The sequence below is a fragment of the Andrographis paniculata genome, unplaced genomic scaffold, assembly GCF_009805555.1.
Source record: "Andrographis paniculata isolate CXL003 unplaced genomic scaffold, ASM980555v1 Contig82END, whole genome shotgun sequence".
In the NCBI taxonomy this organism is placed as follows: Eukaryota; Viridiplantae; Streptophyta; class Magnoliopsida; order Lamiales; family Acanthaceae; genus Andrographis; species Andrographis paniculata.
Window position 1 is genome coordinate 519153 of NW_026137620.1, and position 15030 is coordinate 534182.

At 34.2% G+C, this 15030-nt stretch overlaps 3 protein-coding genes across 4 annotated transcripts; all 3 read right to left on the minus strand.

Annotated features, from left to right (window-relative positions):
- Window positions 1-57: 57 nt before the first annotated feature.
- Window positions 58-4916, minus strand: LOC127241315 (coatomer subunit beta-1). 2 transcript variants are annotated; one of them, XM_051260294.1, is made up of 6 exons: window positions 4822-4916; window positions 2233-4284; window positions 1335-1844; window positions 806-891; window positions 426-641; window positions 58-265 (listed from the first exon to the last, which is right to left on the minus strand). In XM_051260294.1, exons 2-5 carry the CDS (start codon window positions 4276-4278, stop codon window positions 437-439), a joined length of 2847 nt encoding a protein of 948 aa, XP_051116251.1. In that variant the 5' UTR covers window positions 4279-4284; window positions 4822-4916; the 3' UTR covers window positions 58-265; window positions 426-436. The 2 variants fall into 2 exon arrangements, with proteins under 2 accessions (XP_051116251.1, XP_051116250.1); XM_051260293.1 differs by having other exon boundaries at window positions 58-293.
- Window positions 4917-6064: 1148 nt separating this feature from the next.
- Window positions 6065-9173, minus strand: LOC127241512 (thioredoxin F-type, chloroplastic-like). The gene is made up of 4 exons (XM_051260605.1): window positions 9119-9173; window positions 8663-9020; window positions 6900-6999; window positions 6065-6392 (listed from the first exon to the last, which is right to left on the minus strand). Exons 1-4 carry the CDS (start codon window positions 9156-9158, stop codon window positions 6258-6260), a joined length of 633 nt encoding a protein of 210 aa, XP_051116562.1. The 5' UTR covers window positions 9159-9173; the 3' UTR covers window positions 6065-6257.
- A 2187-nt stretch (window positions 9174-11360) lies between these two features.
- Window positions 11361-13936, minus strand: LOC127241170 (uncharacterized). Its single transcript, XM_051260093.1, has 2 exons — window positions 13331-13936; window positions 11361-11745 (listed from the first exon to the last, which is right to left on the minus strand). Exons 1-2 carry the CDS (start codon window positions 13835-13837, stop codon window positions 11683-11685), a joined length of 570 nt encoding a protein of 189 aa, XP_051116050.1. The 5' UTR covers window positions 13838-13936; the 3' UTR covers window positions 11361-11682.
- Window positions 13937-15030: the final 1094 nt, after the last annotated feature.

Genomic DNA, 15030 nt, shown 5'->3' on the forward strand with positions numbered 1-15030 from the left:
AATAAGTAAATCCAGGATGCCCTCCTTACTAGTGACAAAACACTAACAATACAATCATAAAAACAAACACTAGAAACTGTAATTATTTTAGAAGTTGGAAACCACATATCTTCTTCTTCTTCAATTCTCTACAAAAATATAATGAATCCAAATATTACATCTTTTTTTTGGGCATGAAAACATAATATATATATATATATATAATAAACTCCACAGAAAAAACAAATGCTCCCTTCCCTCCCTCCCTATCATATTTCTCATTGTCCTGTCAATCACAAAAACACAAATTTCACCTGCACATTCATAGATAGATCCCAAACTTATATAAGAAACAAATTACTCGAAAACGAAGATTAAATAGGATTTATCACAGATAGGAAATTCCAAAAGATGAGATACGATCGAAAAGAAAAGAATGTGTTTACCAGTATGAAAATCAATTTCCTCCCTTCTGCTTGAGCGTGATCTTGTCGCCCAAGCTGAGGGCAATGCCCTGCGTCTTGCTCCTTATCCGAATGTATCCATTAAGTTTTCCGTCAGCTTGCTTCTCAACGCTGACATTTACCAAAGCGTCCTCCCCGAACACACTTTTCGCATACAGATTAGCAGCCAGAAACCCACATTCACCTTCGAGAGCAGATCTGGAAAATAACACACACACCCAATGATACGTTGGCGTAAAAGGAGCAATAACAGAATATAAACTACCTTTAGAATTTCTTTGGTGGTTATGTTTGCCTAAAAGTAATACATGGTAAAAGAATAGCTTTACTTGCAAAAGAGGAATCGGCGGAAATTGACTTACGGTGCAGTTAGGCATTTCATATTGGTGGAGTTGATTATGTGGTCAAGGAATTCTTTCTCATTTGTAATTGTTGTATTGACAGCAACCTGGAGAAAAACAAGGAAAAGGGAACATCGAACAAAAAAAGTATACTGAGTACAAATTATTGAATACCTTTAAGAAACAAAAGAAACAACACTACTGCAGAGGAATATGTAAGTATGATAACATTGTAGTTAATGTACAAGCAGGAACAATACTTATTTCTGTAAAACCAAAATTTCATATCAAGGATAAGGGTATTTAATAGCAACATTTTATCAATGGTCCCACAAAAGAATCAGAAACATAATCAAGAAGTTATTTCTAAAACCACTCTTTTTTTCAGAATCGAGTTTCAAACAATTTATTCTTGAAAAAAAGTAAGGAAGGGAAAAAAAAGGGAAATAGTTTCACCCAAAATTATTTACTTATCCAACAACAAAATAAGATATCATTAGAGAACGTAAACCTAATTAGAAACAAAAAACAAAGTGAATAATTATGTTACCTTATTCTCCCATTCAAATTCAGCCCACATTGTTCTAAAAGCAGAGTCGCTACAAGCAGCAGGGGATATGTAGTCCATAATATCAATATGGATATCATTGAGAACGACAACAGTCCTCTCAAGAACATTCGAGGTCTCATAAACAATGTTGCCAAATATAACTCCAGTTTCAGTAGAGGAGACCTTGATGTTTGCTTTGATTTGCTTGCTTGACTGGGGAGCAAGTGTATAATTCTGAGGCCGTTCAACAAGCTTAAGATCGCCCATTGTGGCCAGCTCCAGACAGAGATTCTGAAGGGTATCCTTTGTTCTATTAATAACCGTAACATCCAGGACAATATCATAATGATGAACTGTCACAAAAGCTTCAGCATATACAGGGTCGCTGAATCCTGTCAGTTGAATGATACGATTTAACTTATTGGCATCATCTCCATCCTTGACAAATTCTCCAGTAGCACGTTTAAGATCGTCTTGGACCTGATCTTCCAACTCCAGCTGGCTCATGCCCTGATCGATGACAACAATAACAGAAGCAATTAGAAAATTTTATGTTGCATCTCATGTAAACCACAATTATGGTCATCACAACAAATTGTCTTAAGTTATAACAATGTAACAGCTATTCTTGATGTTTCACACATTAACTAAAGGTCATTGCAAAAAGGTATTCGAATTTTGATTGATATGTAGGGAGATAATAATCGATTACTACCACAAGATGACACCTAGCATTAGACATAACGGAAAGTATAGATCCAACATAAACATAATGATGAGTTTTAAAAATACTGTTTCAGTCCTCAAGCCACTGGACGGTTAATTGACCAAAACTGTGGGGCATCGGAAACTGCATTCATCGAAATACTAAAAAAATGATCACAGATGCCTGTTTTACCTTGCGACTCTTCAAATGGTAGAAGTCAATAAGGTCATCTGGCTGTGAATGAGAAGTCTGAGCTTTAGCTTTGATTTCTTCAGTTTCACGCAGCTGTTTGTCTGAAAGCATTTGAACAAAACTCTCACGGCAAGATTTCAGCCAGATCTTCTTCACAGAATCCCCAGTGTTACACAGCAACCTTATGCAGACAACAATCCTGTCATAAGAATCATTGTCAATTGGGTGAGGGAGAACTGAGGACTGTCCCAACTGCAGCATAGCTATCATAATTAACAAAGCATCAGTCGAAGCTTTGTTAACTTCAATTTTAGATGGCTGAACTTCTTCTAATCTCAGAATGAGCTTTGCAAGAGTGCAAGCAACAACTGCTCCAAGGAAAAAATCACCAGTGAGAAGAAGCGATCTCAAATTCCCAGTCGTCAGTGATCCTTGGACAACAGTTGGAGCAGAGAAAGCAGTCTCAGAGGCAGCACTTTGAGTGGCATATGTTCCATCAGCAAGAATTGCTGGCCTTCTAGAAGAAACAGTAATCGAAGGCGCCTGCTGTGTTTTCTTCGAAGAATCATTAGTTTCCTCATCTTCAGATATGGAAAAGAACGGTAATTCTCCGAGGCACTGCTTTATAGTAGCAATGCCGCTCTCAACTTCAGAAAGCGAGAGACAATACTCTCCAATAATCCAAAGAGCACAACAGCATACTCTTGCAGCCCGGATCTGATAGAAAGTGTCGAGAAGCCTGGTGATGATAGAAACTCTTAACTTCGGGTTGGTTTCAATTATCTCACGCACAAAAATGGCGACATCCATTGCAGATGCTACATTGTTGTCTCCCAAGAAATCCATCAATAAATGGACCACCGTGCTTGCCACTTCAGGGAACTTAATAGCACACGAATGAATTGCTTGAATGAGCATCTGACGGTACTCCCCATTTTTTTCAAGCTCTCCACTTTGAGTTTTCACTACTTCCTTCTTCAGAGTTAGAACCACCTCATTGACATTGCGGGGAGTGATCAATTCCAAAACAATATCGAGTGTTTTTCTCCGGATGTCAAGGTTTGGGCTTGACAGTGCCCTCAAAACATCCATTATCATGTCGACCAAAATATCCTTGTGGGAAGACTTGAGCTCATTCAACCGATCAAGCACAATCAGCTTAACATTATTGTCACTCTGAGAGAGAAGAAGCTGGCAATATGTATTTGCTGCAGCTCTTATAGCTGTGGGAGCTGAAGACAGAGAAACAAGAGTTCCAGCACATTCATAAACTACAGCAGCCGAAGGAGCATTCAGCAAAGAGATGATAATCTTGATATATTTCCCCTTTTCAGCTTTATTTGTCCTGCAAACTTTTCGAATCAGCTCCAAGACAACCATTTGCATCAGCTCCCCCCAGTCCGATACTCTGTCAACATTAGTCAAAAGGTAATTGATAGCACGATCCTGGGCGCAGTTGAAAAGCATAAGAAATGCATTTCTTTTAGCCGACGAATCCTGCTCTGACGACAAAAACTTCTCAATTGTCTCCGGAGCATCAACCAGGAGCTGCTCACCTTGTGGGAGCTTGTATATCGACATCACAGCAAGAATTGCATTTCTCCTAACATAAGGGTGTCGGTGCTCCAAATTCGACATAATAGAGGGAATTAAAGGTTCGATGATCTCCACTTCACTGAGCCGGCAAAGGAACCTCAAAGTGACACCACGGATATACTCATTAGGATGTTGGAGATTATTCCGGAGGTTCTGGCAGATTAAGATCATTTCCGGCAACACACGCCCCTTCCCATCAGTCTTATCAATGATTTCCAAATAGAGCAACAGCAGCTTCTGGACCGTGTGGTCCTCCGACGGTAGAACATATCTAACTATCGTAATGAACAGCTGCGGCAAAGTTTCACCATTTAACAAAAGCATGATAGCATTCTTCATGGCGTCAATCTTCGCTGGAACATCGTTCCCTTCAAGGGCCTCCTTGATCTCATTAGCCAGAGCTGGAGTGCCCTTGTCGAAATGCACCAGCAGAGAACAAGATTTCTCCATTTTTCACTAGAAATCAAAACATTAAACTCAATTACTTTGCACAAAAGTTTACAAATACAAGAATTTCCAAAATAAGATCTACAATCCTGCCATGATTATCTGCTCTATTAGTACCAACTGTATGCCTTCAACCAAACAAAGCGATAAAGATGTTTATACACAGAAAAGAAACTAGTACGAAATGGCCAGCAATATCAAAACTCATCAATAAAATCAGATCTAGCAATGCTATTCAAAATCGCTGTTGTAAAACAAACACCAAACTTAAATTTTCGAAATACAAACAAACACACAATCAACTCATACAAAATTGAACCAGAACAAACGAGGAAGAAAATCGCCGCTTTCTCCGAGCAAATCAATAAATGCGAAATAAAAAATTCAAGCACCACAGAATTCTTAAAATCTATAGGCGCATCCATAGAGATTCCGATCCGTTTCAGGCATTGCAATCGAATCAAACAAATCCTAGCAATCCAGATCCAGAACACCTCTACCCCTAATCCAAACAAAGACAACTTAATAAATCAAAAGAAAGATTACCGATTGACAAAGAACAGATCCGTGCGGCGTCGTTGAATTCGGCTCACCGCCCAATTAACTTCTTCAATGTAGAAAGCAAAGTCACTGCCCTGAGATAAATATGTAGCTCGTCCCCGATCAGATCTAGACATGCCATTGGTTTCGAACCGCCGGTCCAGACCGTCAGTTCCGGTTCGTTAAAAATCGAACCGAAACCGAAGGTTCGGTGGATTTTCACAAACCGTGAACCTCCGGTTCGATCAACCGGTTTACAGTTCGAACCAGCGGTTCAGTATGCATACACATAGTTACATATATATTTCCCAAACCTGGATGGCAGCCTCGGTGGCAGGGGGAGCTGCGGTGACGACGATCGTGCAAAGGAGAAATGGCTAACGAAGAAGGAGGAGGAGAATAGTGAAGGAAAAATTAAGAGAAAAAAAGAAACGAAGGAAATGAGACGATTAGGAAAGACGAGAAGGCCGAGAGGAAGAAGGGTGAGAAATAACTGTAGGTCGCAGGACTAGGGTTAATTACAAACTTTAATGAATTAACTTTAATTTAAAATATTATTTAAGTCACGTATAATTTATTTTTATTTTCCGTTACTTGTTATTTTTATTTTTAAAATATAATTATACACTTTAATCATATTTTAATTTTTATATTTTATAAAAAATTTAATTTTAATTAAACTATTTAGTTATATTAATTTTAATTAATTTTAAACACCTTCAAATATAAATATAAGGTTTAATTTATTTTCACGTTAGCATTTTTCTTCGGTTTGTTGACGGTGTGGAAAAAAAAATAAAATTTGATTATATTGGAACAAAAAAGATAAGATTTGATTATATTTAAACTGATGAGTTTTGATTATATTGGAACTAAAATTGATAAAAAATTTATATTATGACCAAAAATGATGAATTTTGATTATATTGGAACCAAAATTAATAAAATATTTATATTGAGACCAAAATTGATAAATTTTAATTATATTGGAACCAAAAATAATTTTTTGCCCTAATTATATAAATTTAACCCCTCATACGGACATACTAATTCCGCCACTGAGAGCAGGCACCCCTTATGTTTACATATATTTTCAAATTTGTTACAGTACTATTCATAAAAATTTATCTTTAAAATATGTCACACCAGTTTGCACAATATATAAAGTTCTTTATTTAACTTTAAACTAATTTTCAAAACTTCGAAACAATGCTAAAACATATTTAAACACAACCAAAGTTTTTACCCATGGCGAAAATTATTTAGTAAATTTTATATAGACCTATGTTGAGACGCCGAGCAACAACCAACGCACATTACACAGTTAAGTTTCGCCAAATATAAGAATATCTTGAATCATCAAGGGGGCGTAAAATTTACACAGTGCTATTTCTTTTACTACTTACAACTTACATTGCATACGCACAAGGTTTTAGAGGACCTCAGGTGGATCTCGTGGCCTCGATGGCGCCTACCAAGTCTTCGATTTTGGCTCCCGTAACTTCCTTAACAATCTTGCCGTCCTTCAGAATCTTGAAGGTCGGAACCACCTTGATTCCGAGCTCTTTCGCCAATGGCTAACATTATATAGTAATGTAATAAGTCAGATAGGAAGAGGTAAGAACTAAGAAATTTATCCTCTGTTTACATGCATAGTTTTGAAAGTTTTCAACATTATTCGTCCAACAATATTTTGTAATTCAATACAATGCTAATAATACATCACACTACGATAGACAGGACATGATGTGACAATGATAAAAATACACAATTTATGTTAATATAATACAAAAACGACAGTAGTTTGCGCATTACGTATTACCGTGAATCTTAGCAAAGATATATATGTCCATATAGCATATTCTCAACACATGTTCGGTCTTTCATGGCTTGGCAAATCAGTACCATATTGATTTGTTCCAATTAATATTGTAACCAATCCGTTTTTCCGAATCATATCAAAGAATTATTTAATCTCACAAAGCATCACCTCAGATATTATAATGTTAACTATTTTCAAAATTTGTAAAAGCTTCAAAGTAACAAAAACTTATGTCTAATGGAGCTTAGGAGTGTCGTCGAACCTTGTTATCTTGGTTGCAGTCCAGCTTTAAGAAGAGAACGTCATCGTATTTTTCAGACAGTTGTTGAAATTTCGGAGCTATCACTTTGCACGGGCCACACCTACAAGTTGAATGAATCGAAGCCAAAGTCATGATAGATGGAGGATGTTCGAAAAAAAGAGTTTCAATCTCTTGTGCTTTCAACGCCATTTTTGCACTATATAAACTATGGTATGAAGTTTTTTTTTTTCTTTTTTCTTTTTTTTTTTCATTCAAAGACATCATTTTCGACAAACTCAGGTATAAAAATCATATCCAATAACTATTTCTCATTTCAAATGGTCGAATCCAGAAACACCATAAATATCCCAAAACAGAAGTAAACATAGCAGTTGCCCCCGAGAATAAGGCAATAGAATCATGTTAGGAAATTCTTAGCCAAGCATTTGTATAAGCTAATTAGCAATTAGACGAATTAGCGGTGAAAACTAATATTCAATATGTTGTAAAAAGGAAGTTAAATGAAGTTCCCCAAATCGGCTACTTGCAGATATCCTCACAACCGTGCACCACACCTTGCTTCTACAGTTTCCTTTCTTTTTTTTTGTTTATCGATATCAAAGCAGTTGATTCTCGTAAGGACACAAAACTCACTCAGCCGTAATGATATTCGCTACTCATATAATCTCACGATTAGTCAAAATATTATCCATAAAGTACAGCATATACACGTAACAATAAAAGTCAACAATAACCCACAAAGCATCATTCTCTATAATCACAATTATTCGTACCACACAACAAAAGCATCTAAAATATAAACACACTAAACAAACTTTAAAATTTTCTATACAATTATACTGAGATACTTCTTCCGTGAACTGATTTCCTGAGTCACCATGATGAGGCAAAACAGCCCATTTTCTTATAAAGACATCAAGTTGCCATTTCAATCTAAAGGGGTTTCTAACAATCACTCAATCGAAAAGCCTAAGATCAAGAATGCACAAAGCACCTAGCAGCTAGCTACTATTTGAATGCCGGAATTAATTCACCGCAGTTTACAACTAATCACAGAATTAAAAACAAGTTAACAATTAAATTCGTTCACAATCAATGACAGTGATAAAACTACATCGACAACTAAGTATTGCACCTTCTATGCCTACCCCAATTCTACAGAGTGACTTATACACGGCATTTCAGTAAAGGTGACCTCAAACCGATTCGAACCTGATATACCATCATATTACTAGCTCAAGCTCGTGACCAAAACTCTATGCTAGATTTTGAACTCAGTAAAACTCACTAAGACGAATAACAAGTGCTTGTGTTTGCATTCGGAAGAACCATTACAGAATAACCATTATTTACATGAAACATGATGTGCTTTGGATTAAACGGCCCTTGATCTTGCCTAGTGAGCTAGAATCGGCAGCATCACTGAGCAAGGATTTTATTCAATCAATTGTATTTAGATTGATTCGATAGAAAAATAGCATACGCTGTACACACCAAATTGCAGTGAGAACTTCAGGTTGAACTTAATTTCGCCAAAATAAACAAAATCATCAGTAGAATTGGAGAATAAACGTATCTCCGATCTTCAGAAACTAATCAGATAGTAAGAACTAAGAACCTTCCCCAATGTAGATAAAATTCAATCCAACAACAAAAAAAACCCCAAAAATTGACCACTCCACAACCATCGGTGAGCTTCTAAATCAACATAAGAAAATACCAAACAATAAAATCACGAAAAATAAAAAGTAAAACAAACTCACCACTGGGTGTACATATCGAGGACGACAACCTTAGTGCCCGCGGCGTTCACAATTGGCCAGAACGTGTCCTTACTCACCTCCGTCACCTGACCGACCACCGCCACTGCCTCCGCCGCGTCCAAGCTGGATCTGACTCGGAACCGCGCGCTCAGCCGCCTCTCCTTCCTCCTTACATTCGCCGGTCGGTAATCCGTTCCGATGCAGACAATTGCCGGCTTCCTGCCGGCGATTAGACCACCGGACACCGAATTCTGCAGCATTGAGGCCCTCGGAGCCGCGGAACTGTACAGCTGCAAAGCCATCGGCGATGATTGCGTGACGACGAATGCCTTGTATGTATGTACGTATGTGCACTGTGCTGTAGCTCAACAATATATATATATATATATATATGGAATTAATTATAATGAAGAATAATACTGGACCGTTAAATTGAGCGATAAAAGACTGAAATACCCTCGAGGTGGCTGCTGTTGGGCGAGGATAGAGGCGTCATTTCATGAAATTTATGTGGCACTTGTGTGACAATAAAATTAATGGATAAAAAGGAAAATCCCTGCCACAAAATAGATATTGGAAAAATATTTGTCTCATTCTCAATTGTTTTTAAGAAAATATATTAGAATAAAAAAGTATCATTCCCATATTCTTGTCCAAGTTTATTTATTTTTAATTATTATAATTATAAAGGAGATATTAGTTTAAATATTTGATAATAATAAAAACATATATGAGTAACTGATCTACTTTGGAGTGCTGGTTATGAGATGGTGATGCTCTCTATACATGTCGTTATTTGATTCGGATCTTTGGAATATATCGAATTAATATTTAAAAATAAAAGATGAATTTCTGATTGAAAAGTATAATAAATTTGAAATCCAAATACATTATTAATATATCATAATGATAATTTACATATATCCCCTGTGATGGATGTTTTTATTTGAGTTTTTCCTATTACTGTATATATTTGTTTTAAGTTTTTAATGTAATATGATCTTGTCTTAATTTCTTGAGAGTAAAAATACCTCATTTGGATAATTTTTTTTTTTTTTTTTAACAAATGTCCATCCATTAGTATGAAGTATTTTTTTATTTTTATTTTTTAAATTTGTATTAAGTTTTTATATAATAATTAATATTCAAATATCAATGCCAATAAATAAATGAGACCCAGAGATAGTATATATTATGCTGTTAAATATGATAAGATATAATCTTTTTTAAGCTAAAAATAACAATCTATTTAATTTTAAAACTGAATTTTCTATTTGATTCTCATTTTACCATTCAAATTTCATATCGTATACAATTCAATTTAGTTTAAATTATTGTACTACTTTTGTCCCGAAAGAAGAGTAACGTTTAGATTGTGCTATATAAAAATAATAACATTTATGTAATATATTAAAAATTGTAAGGGTATTAATTATGTTAAATAAACAGTACAATTATGATATTTTGACAAAAATAAAAAATAATATTTTTTTTATGAGACAGATGAAGTATTTTTTTATGCAAAATTCAACACCTATTTTTTTATTGTTTCATTGACCCACAGGTGTGGGACATGTGAAACATTGAGTTATAATCCCTCCGTTCCAAAAGAAATGGTAGTTTAGAAAAGTAGAAATAATTTTGTTACGAAGTAGGGACCACAATTACTAAATAAAAAAATAAAACAATTGTTTTGGGACGAACGAAAATAGAAAAATAATCCAACTCTTTTGGAATAGAGGGAGTATTCATTAAAATTGTATACCAGACTTACATGAACATATTTTTCGTGAACCGGAAGAACCAGTATTATTAAGAATTATCTCCAGTCGCTCAAAATTAGTAACAATTCATATTTAATACTCCATCTTTCCGCCAAAATTACAAAGAAAGTATTACTAATTTTGGCAGAGTCAATACGTATTAAAACTTAACGACGGAGGGAGTATCTATCAAAAACTTGTGGGCAGACAGGCCTGTTATTGTCTGGGCTTTTCTAGCAAAAGAAAATACCTCAAAGGATGATTAACAAAATGAATCGGACAAAAGACCTTTGTGGAAAAGATATAGCCAAGTTTACCAAAAATCCATTCCCTATTTCCTACATAACAGGTGTGTTTCTTTAGCAAATTTTTTTTTTTTTTTTTTACTATTTCAATTTTTCATCTTTTGAAAATATAAATATATATAATATATACATTTTGCCCATTCATATAACATATTATTTAAATACAAAACTCAAACCAAGTAAAAAAACACACAACATTCCTATGAATGGTTTGGAGAGGCAAATTTCTTCTAAAGATATATTCTCAGTCATCTCACAGTTAATTTCAATACAAAGTACAAACATAACACAAATACAAATACAAATACATGGTATAAATTAACCTTAGTCAACAAATACATACCACAACTGATCTCACTATAAAGTACATATTATGATGATTGATGACACAGTTATATGATATAATATGACATAATAGAGCGATAAGATCATACAACATATGGTACAATTGATCTCAACTTAAGGACGGGTTAATATAACATAAATACATGAAATAATTTAACAACACGTGATAATAATCCACGCAACACTATCACAAATGATCTCACCACAAAACAGTCACCACAGCTCTATTCCTTTTAAAAAAAAGAAATCTAGAATATATATATATATATACACACAATCACTAAATTACCTACAAAAATACATTTTATTATCATAAAACATCAAACAAAACATCGATTTAAGCATAAAACACAAAACAAACACGACCACATGATTGCTAATAACAAGAAGAAGATTAAACAACACTATACACTAATTGGATAAACCAAACATGACTTTGATCAAGCAAGATACATACCATTTACATGTATTCCTGGACTTTGACAGAAGAAGCCGATACGATGATACAAACACAAGCGAACAATCAAGAATTCCATAGGACAAATTCATAAAGACAGTAGCTATTTACTTTACAATTACCTGGTCGTGGATCGTTATCATTTTGCATTCATGACACAGCTCTCTGTCCCTCGTCCACAGCAACTTCTTTCACAGATATTTGTGAAGGCTTCTGCATCGGTGAAGATGATAACTTTAACAATGAACTACAACGTCTTTCAACATAAACAAGTTTACATATTCGATTGCTTAATATGAGTAACGGAAATAAGCAGTCTCTGTATGGTTCTATTAATTGCCCGATTGCGTGTCAACATGTTTGGTAAATTACATAGAAAATATCATTGGCCCATATCACATCTATTTTTTTTATGCATCAAAAGGAATTCAAATTGTTGTTATGCATCTTTACCAAAAACATGGAGATGTGGAATTCATTGTACAAGTGAATTGAAACAATATCTAGCACGTACATCTCAACTACTCAGTTATATTATATTCTTCTTCCTTACCCTATTTTACTTGTAGTACTACCGAACAAAAATAATCAACAACTAATATTTCTGATGCTATCAACTGTTTCCAAATAATAAATTTACAAAAATGAAAAATTAAAATTAAAATTAAGGGACTGGTTGAAGAGATTTAGGTTAAAAGTATTTTGATTGACTCCATCAAATTCATTAAGACACTTTTTGGTTGGAAGAATTTGCGTTAGAAGTAGTTCACACAACTTTATCAAACTCATTGGTTTTATTTGGAAACATGATGGATTTCATGTCTGTCCCTTTAAGATTTCAAATACTTTTTAGATCGTGTAATTTCAAATGCTCGTTACAACCAAATGATGGATTTTAATTATAAAATATGAAGTATTTCAAATTGGAAGTAACTCAAACTCATTCATTTTAAAATTCACCTTCAAATCAGAATCCATCCCACCAACTGACTTAGTTTGACAATGCGATGAATTAGAAATCCATCCTCGTTAAGAGTCCAAATACTCACTTTAATGATGTCATTTCAAATACTTTCATGCAACCAAATAATGAATTTTAATTACGAAGTATTTCACATTCAAAGTGATTAAAATTCATTCATTTAAAATACACCGTCAAATCCAAATACATCCAACCAAGCCGACTGCCAACCTAAGACCTTGTTTCGTCAGCAGGATTTGGCTTAAAGGTATTTCAAATAACTTTATTAGATCCATTAGTTTCGTTGGATTTCAAATCTACAAAGTTGATTGTGGATTCGAAATCCATCGCTTTTAATATTATAAATACTTGTACGTCATTTCAAATAGTCCTTGTAGCCAAATTTTGGATTTTAATTATGAAAATCCGATTAAACTCAAATACATAAAGTTAAAATCCACTCTCAAATCAAAACCATAGAACAGTGCGGGCCTAAGTGAAAGGATAACATCATCCAAGGGAAGCAAAAGTTAAAAATCTATACACAAAACATCATATGTCCCATATAGATCTCCACCTGCACAACTAAATTCAAGAACAATCATGATTCATGATCTCGTCTGTCAAAAGCATACCAAACAAATACTATAGCCCACCCTTTTATTAGTAATTGCATAACAATTGCAGATGCCCGACAAGAACACTGAACAATTAAGGAAACAGAAGCAGGTAAAGCCAAAAAAAATCCTATAGATGTCGAGATTCTGGATTATACCTAATTAGCTAAAGAATGCAGAATAATCAAATCGACAAAAGAAAATGTGCAAATCGACAAACCTCAGCAAGCCGACCATGATTATGGTCTAACAAAACGACGACGTCCCCATCTCGAACATCCCCATCCTCCGGAGCGCTGCAATCCTGAGGCGTCTCGAAAAATGACAGCGAGAATTGCTTCGAAACCACACCGACGTCGAAGTAGATCAGACCGGAGCTCGGGATATCCACCTGGATTCCCTTCACCGGCAGCCATAGGAAGAGCTCCTGCGCAGCCACTCCCGACAAATTACCAATCCTTCCGAAACTCAAGTTCCCCGTTATCTCGCAATTGTATCTAACCCGCGTCTCGAATTTCGCATCGCAGGAGGAAGGTGAGAGCAAACGGAGCAGGAATCGGCCGGAGGCGGGGTCGATGGAGAAATCGGAGATGCCTTTTGGGAATAGACCGATCGGGAGGGCGTTGGAGATCAAGGCACCGTAGAATGCCGATTCCGGCGACGATTCGACCGCCATAGCTAGGGTCAATCCGAAGACAAGAATCACCGACCAGTTACGCGAAGTCATCGTCGGAATTCTGAAGGAACCGATTGGGCGGGATTAGGGTTTGAATGTGGAATTTGGGGATTATTGGGATGCGCTTTTCCTATTCATTTTAGAATTTGTAACGTCTAATTTATTTTAATATCAGTTTTAACTTTAGAGTGTAATAAAATTAGATATAAATACATATCCGAAGTCATTAAAGAAAATTTAGCTTGTGGTTTGTTGTATTCTCTAAGTTTTTTTTTTTTTTTTGCATTTTTCTTATGTAAAATACTTCTTAAAATTAGTGATTCGTTATAAACTTTTCGTAAATAAATAAATATACTTATATAAATAAATTTTTTGTATACTATTTGATCTCAACAATTTTTTTTAGATAAATTGATTTTTTATTTATAGTATGGAAACTGTTCAACTCAACTATTTTTTATATGAAATGATTTTTTTTTTTTATGTATAATATAGAAACTGTCTAGGTAATATAAAAATGATATGAGAACTGTGTGGTAATATAAAAAATACTACATTCGTCGGGTCTTATTTATTTTTTGCGTATTGATATTTCAATATTAATTATTATATAAAAATAAAGTACAAATTAAGAAAAAATTGCAAAAATATTTTCTGTCTTATAATATTAATAGGATGACATTTGTATAAAAAATTATACAAATATAAGAATATTTTTAATGTTGAGTAAATGTGACCCAGCCGAATGGAGAGAGTAATATTTTATGTCGAATATATATTATTAATGTGTTTGTATATTTTTATTTTTTAATAATATATATAAAAAATTGTTAAACTAAGAAATGCTAAACAGATTAATTATTGTAATTTTTATGCTTTAGATCACATGCCGAAGTGTATTTTTAATTCAGCATATGCATACTCAATCTCAACCATTAATTAATAAAGGGTAATTAAGTCAATTTAAATATAATCTTAAAATTAAAGGTTGAGATTCATTTTCAGCATACTGAATTTATAACATTCAGCATATGATCTGCATTGAACTTTTATTTATGTGACTTTTATTTATGTGTATTATCACTACTTTACTTTTATATACTAACTCCGTCCTATTCTAGGTATCTTATTTATCTTTTACGCGTGATCTTTTAATATTAATTATTATATTAAAACGGAGTACAAATAAAATAAAAAAAAAACTTGCAAATATATTTCTATTAGTGTCTTATAATATTAATAAA

Bases quoted from the DNA above. Each gene is read 5' to 3' on its own strand.
- LOC127241315 (XM_051260294.1), bottom strand. From the start codon at position 4,278: ATGGAGAAATCTTGTTCTCTGCTGGTGCATTTCGACAAGGGCACTCCA. The intron at 1,845-2,232 runs GTAAAACAGGCA...GTCATCGATCAG, and splicing joins ACCATTTGAAGAGTCGCAAG to GGCATGAGCCAGCTGGAGTT. The intron at 892-1,334 runs GTAACATAATTA...GTTTTTCTCCAG, and splicing joins AATTTGAATGGGAGAATAAG to GTTGCTGTCAATACAACAAT.
- LOC127241512 (XM_051260605.1), bottom strand. From the start codon at position 9,158: ATGACGCCTCTATCCTCGCCCAACAGCAGCCACCTCGAGG. The intron at 7,000-8,662 runs GTGAGTTTGTTT...TTCAACTTGTAG, and splicing joins CTCGATATGTACACCCAGTG to GTGTGGCCCGTGCAAAGTGA. The intron at 6,393-6,899 runs GTTCGACGACAC...ATATAATGTTAG, and splicing joins ACTGCAACCAAGATAACAAG to CCATTGGCGAAAGAGCTCGG.
- LOC127241170 (XM_051260093.1), bottom strand. From the start codon at position 13,837: ATGACTTCGCGTAACTGGTCGGTGATTCTTGTCTTCGGATTGACCCTA. The intron at 11,746-13,330 runs GTTTGTCGATTT...TCACCGATGCAG, and splicing joins ATCATGGTCGGCTTGCTGAG to AAGCCTTCACAAATATCTGT.